This window comes from Cibotium barometz, chromosome 47 (genome assembly GCF_041138505.1).
Source record: "Cibotium barometz isolate CiBa-2024 chromosome 47, ASM4113850v1, whole genome shotgun sequence".
Lineage (NCBI taxonomy): Eukaryota > Viridiplantae > Streptophyta > Polypodiopsida > Cyatheales > Cibotiaceae > Cibotium > Cibotium barometz.
In genome coordinates, this window is record NC_141092.1 from 17,650,780 (window position 1) to 17,658,955 (window position 8,176).

Sequence of the window (8,176 nt, forward strand, 5' to 3'; positions counted from 1 at the left end):
AAGAAATCTCTGGCAATAATTTGCAAAGTGGATGAAACTTTATGACTAGGTGGTTGATGAGATTCTTCAATAATAGCTTGCCTAAATGGTCTAGTAATGCATAGCTTCTTTTGAAAGAAAAGAAAATCTTCATCATAAGAATAATCTAAATGAGGTAACCAATTATTATCTTTCATCTTGTTGTATGCATTAGAAAAATAAGGAACACTTTCATAAGTTCCTTTTATATTATCAAAAGAAATCCCCTCACTAATGGATATATTATTAATGCTAGGTCTCCTACTTAAAGCATCATCCACATGATAATATTCTCTTGACAAGGCATAAAGGACAACCCACAAGCCACGCCGCATGGACAGTCCATAGGCCACGCTGCGTGGCATACACATGCCACGTGGCATCACCACATGTAATTCCCTAACTTGAGCATTACACATGGCATCTGCCACATGAACTTTTGTCCATGTAGGCAATGGAGAGAGAGAGAGAGAGAGAGAGAGAGAGAGAGAAGAGGAGAGAGAGAGAAGGGAGGAAGAGAGAAGAGGGGAGAGAGATAGAGAGAGGAGAGAGAGAGAGAGAGAGAGAGAGAGAGAGAGAGAGAGAGAGGAGGCAAGGAGAGAGAAGAGGAGAGAGAGAGAGAGAGGTAGAGAGAGAGAAGGGAGGAGAGAAGACAGAGGGAGAGAGAGGAGGAAGGGAGAGAGAAGAGGGAAGAGAGGAGGGAGAGGGAGAGAGAGAGAGAGAGAGAGAGAGAGAGAGGAGAAAGGGAGAGAGAAGAGGGGGGAGAGAGAGAGAGAGAGAGAGAGAGAGAGAGAGATGAGGAAGAGAGAGAGGGGGGGGAGAGGGAGGGGGAGAGAGAGGGGGAGAGAGAGAGGGAGAGAGAGAGAGAAAAGAGAGGAAGAGAGGAAGGGGGAGGGAGGGAGAGAGAAGAGAGAGGAGGGAGGGAGGAAGGGAAGGAGGGAGAGGGAGAGGGAGAGAGGTCATGGTTCATTTACGATTTTTTTTAAAACTGAAAAAGGAAGTGTAAAATCAATTGATTTGGGATTTCAAACTGTAGTTTAGATAAGTATCTCCAATGTTTTTAAATCTTGTCAAGTTTTTTGCATTTTGTTGCACAACCAGTATTAATATTACCCATGTTATTCCATAACATCTTACAATCAGTATTGATACTTCTTATATTATACACACAAATAGATAATTTTTCCAAATGATTTTGAGGGAGAAAGAGAGAATGTAGGGATGCTAACTTTCGATTAAAAATATATATATATATATATTTCACAGAACTTATCTTTTTGGGAATTAATATTTTTTGAATTAATATGTTTTTAAAAATAATAATTATTTTAAAGCGATCGAATTAAAAATAGCCAACTTATTTAAGGTTGTTAATCACCATTCATTACTTGTGTACTTGGTACCTATTGTGTCATTATTTTTTCTTCTTGTGTATTTCTTTTTTGTTCCTCTTTACAATGAGTTATACAATCACATTCCCATCTTCTAAGAAGAATCTAAGTTTTAACAATGGACGAGTTCTTGTGAGTGCAAAGTTTTAACAAGAACAAGTAGCTCCCCACTCATTCTATGAATTGTCATAGTAAATATTGGGTCTCGAGAGTTGCATGTCCCTATCGAGGCAACCTCTAATCATGAGGGGGAGAAGTTCTATATACTTGAGGACTCTCTTTCAGCCAATTACTTTGCAATAGTTGATGCTTCATTGACCTCAAACCCACGACCAATAGCCATCTTAGACAGCCCACCTAGAGGACTTCCAACTCAGACTAATGTGATAGATTTATGCAGCCCCTTTCAAGATAACAACAAAACCGATACATCAGGCTCATTCACTATTGCAAGAGGAGATGGCAAGAGCATTTTGGAATACCTTTGGAGCATGAAGAAGGGATACACATTAACAAAGAAGGAGATTCCTAGGCAATATAATGGTGATATTGCATTTGAGTTCCCATCAACCATGGGAACACGTTCAAGAATGGACACCATGGAGCATAAGTAGAATCCCACTGGTGGTCAAAAGCCACAAATCTCTAACATTGCCTTTCCTAGAGTATGTCGGAGAAGCCATTGCCTCGGTGGTTTGAAGTATGTGAATGAAGAACCATAGGGTGTCAAATACATCACATTTTACTGGAAGCATGCTAAAGGCATGGACCACATTGGAGAGGAGTGTAGCAATACATGTGGAAAGTTCCTTAGCCATTATTGCTCAGTGCCGGCAATGTGCATTTCTACATGCAGTTGCTACATCTATTATGTGATTCCCTCCGACAAGACGATGAGTAGATTAATGATACACATCGATTTTCATCAACATAATGTATGGGTAGGCACATTAAAGGCACTATACTATTGATAGGATAAGGCAAGTAGTGTCTAGGGTGCTAGGGATAGATTGTAATGCTAGGGCAAGGAAGGTACAAATGTGTGTGGCCAAAGAAATCATAATGGTAGCACTAGTGCAAGAAGGTGGTTCCTCACATTTCATTGGGGAACAAGAGTTCATTAACATTGCAAAGGAGATGGGACCACTAGTGGAAGATAGTTGCTAGGCTAATCTGGTTGGGAAATTATGTTTTTGTAAAAGAGTTATTAAAATTTAGATAAGTGTGAAATTTGAACAATTTGATTTTTAGGTTTCGGAGGTCAGTCACACTACAGCCCAGCAAAGGACTTCAAAGGACAGCTTTGGCTTGAATGCACTTTTAAAGCTGGCGAGAGTGAACTTATGACTTCTTACACGGAAGCAGGTTCTCGAGTCAAGGGTCCTCAGGTGATAAGTGCTATGTTTTCAAGATGTCCATCATTGGACCCACTTCAGGGTTGGATTTGTTGAATCAAATGTGACAGACTAGCTCTGGCGACCTGCAACATGCATGGATACAGTTCGACCACACCCGACGAACATCAGATTGAGTGACCATAACCTGTCATGTGTATGATCCAAGGTAGCATATTACCAATGTAAATTATTACGGTAGTTCGAACTGGTCAATTGTGTTACCTTATAAATGATTGGAGTTTTCACGTAGCATTCATGTAAGATCTTCTAACGATTGCGATATGTGAAATTAAAGAGGATGATATGGAGGCCCAATGTCTGTTATGGGAATGCATTAATGAAGTGATGAAGACATTCATCACAAAGCTCAATCATGGGGTAAGACAATATGTTTACCATTTACCTTGACACCTAGCTACATTAGAAGTGACTACTCAGTAAGCACAAAATTTACTCACCCACTCGTGAACAATCATTCGAGGCCCTGTAGCCTTGTCATCAACACGTTCTAGGTACATCTTTGGATGGGGGCCATGTGGTACAACCCATCACCTGGATCCCTTGAAACCTTGAGCGTCATCTATGTGTCCCATCAATATCAAACTCTTGATAAATAAAACCCTTGAATCTCTCCAATAAAAGTGAAGTAGTTTTTGCAATATCCTTACAAGTCGACTTTCTTTTAATCCCCTTCAATGGTCTCAACTTTGATAGCTAAAATAAGGGTCTATTGACTCACTTTCTTGAACTCGACTGTATATCAGCTTGACCACAAGTCGAAGAGGATTTTAATGCACTTCAAAATAAAAAGCACATGGAAAAAAAGTAGGATAGGTCCACATCAAATTCAGTACATGTCATTCTGCATTAGGGAACCATCCAGGCAAGAAGCTATATCAGAATGGTTGCTTGTCAATGTATCTCCAGACCATCACCTCCTTCTTTTCCATTAACAAGCCTTAGTTTCCCTGCTAACTTTCATAAAAAAACTTGTAGCATTTCATGTGATTGCAGCAAAAAAGAAAAAAGAAAAAAAAGAACAAGAAAATAAAAAGCAATCACAAGAAAATGACCACCACCCCATTTAGGATCCCATTTGCCACTAACTTTCTCAATTACTAAACTAGCCTCTTCATCCCCTCTAGAGATAAAATGACAATTGAGCACAAAATATCAATCTTCATCAACTACAAACAAGCTTATTTCCCCTTAACACAGTCTTCAACCCGATCAAGAAGATGCAATTGCTATCAAGAAGGGGGGAAACATAACCCATTTCATGATAACACTGGTTGCAATCTTCCCAATGCAAGGAAACAGTTTGGTACCCGGCCTCACCTGGCTCTTCCCAGTGAAGCAGACAATTTATTTCCACTTACCTAGACCCATGCACACAACAGACCTCAAAACTGCCAAGCCTGATTCTTCATTATTGACCCCATAAGTATAGGTTGGTCACACCACATACATGCATCCTTGCACACAGTAGATACATGTGGGCAGGTTCCAGAAACATTGCTTATCAATCCTCAGAAGTGCACAAAAACTCTCAATTTCTTACATAGCACTACCAGTAGCCTCATAAGATCATTTTCAAGTTAGAGGCAAACCACACATCTATACATAATAATTGCATTGCTTTACTTGAATGGCACGATCATGAAACCGTCATGATTTCAACAGGCATCTTACAGCACAGACAATGGTCTCAGACGTTATCAGGCGCTTGCATATGTGCACACAACTTGTATATCCCTGCATCACCAAGTTTGTCTGTAGGGTGCAATACCTTGAAATTTAAAAGCATGTTTTCCTTGTCATGGAAGACTCTTATGTGCCTCCTGTGTCCATCAATGCTTGTGGGGCTGTCTTTGCAACCCCACCAATAGGGCCAAACACTCTGGACAACCCCCCAGCCTTGGAGAGAGATTGGGTAGATACACCTAAACATGAGGCACCCAAACCATTAACCACCTTGCCTATGGATGACTCATGACTACCAATCATGTCACATACAACGTCCCCATCAACAACCAGGGGGGTTCAGCAGGTCACTACCTACCTCTAGTGCTGGACTAGATCCAGACAGATCCACACACTTTCGGCTCCAACAATCAGTTATGTGCACATCAACTCACTTACAAGGGCCCCAGGGCCTATGGTTAACTCTGCTTTTGTGGGAGTATCATTAAAATCTCCATTAGTCAACTGCATATTACACCTTGCAGAGTTTAACCATATCCCATAGCCAATCAATGCCAAGATACGGCATTGCACACCTTTCCTCCATTTAACAAGGATATCTCCAATTTTTAAGAAATCTTTGTTTTAGAGACTCCCACATCAAATATAGGCAAAGTTTTTTTATCTTAAATTTAGAAATTTCCTTAAACTGCTCTCATTGCCTCAATCCTCTTGAAATCCTCCCACATGCCAACATCTGCATAAATGTTGGCCATGGAGACATATGGTGCAGCGTGTCTTTTGTCCAATACAATAGCATGTTGAAATGCCTTACTTTCAAACATTATGTTACCCAACTACTTTCAGCAAGCACCCAACACAGTATGCCACACCACCAGATCAGGTCGAGTGGGCAGTCACTCCACAATTGCCACAGCCTCTTCCAATTGACCTGCACAACCGTAGAGATCAGCCATACAAGTGTGGTGCTCAAGGTGAGAAGTAATGCCACACAATTAGCACATGATCTCAAAGTACTCCTGGCCTTTATCCACTAGACCCACATGACTGCATACGTTGAGAATACTGAGAAAAGTGACTTCATCTGGCTGTATGCCATCCTCCTCCATTTTCAAAAGCAGGTGGAAGACAATTTTGCTTTGGCCTTGACATGCATAACCTGTTATCAAGGCATTTCATGTAGCAAGGACCCTTGCAGATGAAGCATCAAAGACCTTCTGGGCATCCACCATGCTTCCACATTTGCGATAGGTGTCAATAAGAGTGGTTGCTATGATTATATCAGTCTCCTCATGCACTTCGACTTCACAAATCTGAGCATGGATTCGTTTCACACTATCTATGGCTGCTGGATCACCACATGCTTTTAGGATGCTCATAAAAATGACACTATTTGGTATCAGGCCTTGCTCTTGCCATAGAAGCCTTATCCTTTTCTCCTTGCTCAGCATAGCCCAGTATCATTATGTTCCAAGAAACTACATCTGGAGAAACGCCCTCCAATTTCATCTGCTGGAAAGAGTTCAATGCTTGTTCATCGAGCCCGTGTTCAGTATAACCTTGAATTCATGCATTCCATGAGATTTCATCTTGTACTGTAAGCATGTCAAAGACTTCTCGAGCTTCTATAAGTGACCCACATTTGCAGTACATATCCATTAAAGCATTACCGACTAGAAGGTCTCCTTCCAGTCCCATCTTTGCAACCTCACCATGTAGTTCTTGGCCCTTATCTAGGGCACCTAAGCTGCCATAAGCTTTCAAGATGCAAGCCCATGTCACAACATCCAGAAGTATACCCTCTGGTTGCATTTGATGAAAACGGGTCAATGCTTCCTCACTAGGCCCATATTCAGCAAAACCTTGAATTGGCATCATGCTTAAAACTTCCTGAGCATCTGAAAGGGACCCATACTTGGCATACATATCCCCCACTGTGTTGCAACAAAAGGATTTCCTTCAAAACCCTGCTTGATAACCTCATCATGTAAGTTTCTGCCAATATCTATGGCACCAATTCTCACACAAGCTTTCAAGATACAAACAAATGTTACAGGAACAGGGGTCACACCTTCCAGTTGCATAGGTTCCAAACAATTCAATGCTTCGTGGTCAAGCTCATGTTCCACATATGTTGAAATCATTGCAGTCCATGATACTTCATCTCTAACTAGCAGCTCTCCGAAAACTTTCCTTGCTTCTATAAGTGAGCCACATCCAGCATAAGTATCTAGGAGAATATTACCAACAAACCGTTCACCAGTAAAACCCATTTTAACAATCTCTGTGTGTATTTTTTGGCAGTTTTCTATGGTCCATATGTTGCCACAAGCTTTCAAGATGAAAACAATTATAACAGCATCTGGAGACAAACCATTTGATTGCATCTCTTCCACACAATTCAATGCTTCTTCACCAAGCCCATGTTCTACATATCCTGAGATCAATGCGGTCCATGAAACTACATCTTGAACTGCCATCTCATCAAATGTCTGGCTTGCTTCTGCAAGTGACCACATTTAGCATACATGTCCACCAGGACACTGCCAATAAAAGAATCTATTTCCGTTCCCTTCTTAACAATCTCTGCATGGAAAAATTGACCTCTTTCCACATGACTCAGTTGTTTGCAAGCTTTAAGTAGGGCCACAAATGTGTAATTGCTAGGATCAATGGAATCATGTAGCATCATCGCGTACAGGTCCACAGCCCATTGTACTTCCCCACAGGCAACAGAACCTTGAATGAGCGAACTCCAAGAATGCTCATTTCTATAATCCAACCGGTTAAATAGCCGCTCAGCATCAGCCATGCCTCCGCATTCAAAAAACATTGGGATGAGAAAATTACCTAGCCCTTTGTGACCTTCCAGGCCCTTATTACACGGGTGCAAATGTACATGCTGGGGCCATGTACAAGATTTGATGTTTTCCTACACTTCTGCATGATGCAGATGAAGTTCTCTACTGAGGGCACATCAACTATCTGTAACAAAGAGGCTAGTGCATCCTCCATGCTCAGCATTTCAAAAACAGCATCATCAGTGTCATGTTGCCATGTGACTGCACTATCTTTGGGTTGTTGCCATGTGCCAGCATCCACAGATAGCTCAGCCATGACAGTGCCTTTGTTTGGTTCTTCAATGCTCGCTAGGTTTTCATCTGACCCAGTATTTGCGGCATTCGAATTTGCCATAGAGCTAAATGCCTTGCCGCTATGTGTTCCCATATTCTTTTCTATGCTCAACACATCCAAACCCATGGGCAAAGGTGCTTTGCCATCATAGGTTCCCACGTCTTCCACTGTGCTCAACATATCAAAGCCCATGGACAGTGCCCTCTGCCAGATGCTTGGCCTGCATGGGTTCCCATGTCTTTCACTATGATCAGCACATCAAAACCCTTGCCCCTGTATACCCCCAAGCCTTCATTTGTGCACACCATCTCAGAACCCATGTTATACACACGTTCAACATCCAATGCATCTATGGTAGGCAATCGACTGAATTTGGCCTTGCAGTTGCACCCAGATCCCAGCAAAGCAAGCTTTTGAGAGCTCGACGATGCCAGATTACGATTGCTTACCATGTCTTTTGGGCCTTGCTAGCCATCGATCCACATCGATTGCATCACTAAGCATCGAATTATACAATAATCTGCAGCATCA

At 41.7% G+C, this 8,176-nt stretch overlaps 1 protein-coding gene across 1 annotated transcript; it reads right to left on the reverse strand.

Annotated features, from left to right (window-relative positions):
• Positions 1 to 5,899: 5,899 nt before the first annotated feature.
• On the reverse strand, positions 5,900 to 7,322 carry LOC147611436 (pentatricopeptide repeat-containing protein At4g33990-like). Its single transcript, XM_086784901.1, has 4 exons — positions 7,115 to 7,322; positions 6,552 to 7,013; positions 6,181 to 6,444; positions 5,900 to 6,069 (listed from the first exon to the last, which is right to left on the reverse strand). The coding sequence occupies exons 1-4, from the start codon at positions 7,320 to 7,322 to the stop codon at positions 5,900 to 5,902; spliced, it is 1,104 nt and encodes a 367-aa protein (XP_086641027.1).
• Between the last annotated feature and the right edge of the window lie 854 nt (positions 7,323 to 8,176).

Bases quoted from the DNA above. Each gene is read 5' to 3' on its own strand.
- LOC147611436 (XM_086784901.1), bottom strand. From the start codon at position 7,322: ATGGCTGATGCTGAGCGGCTATTTAACCGGTTGGATTATAGAAATGAG. The intron at 7,014-7,114 runs GTCAATTTTTCC...GGTCACTTGCAG, and splicing joins ACTGAGTCATGTGGAAAGAG to AAGCAAGCCAGACATTTGAT. The intron at 6,445-6,551 runs GTATCTTGAAAG...GTTGCAACACAG, and splicing joins TGTTCCTGTAACATTTGTTT to TGGGGGATATGTATGCCAAG.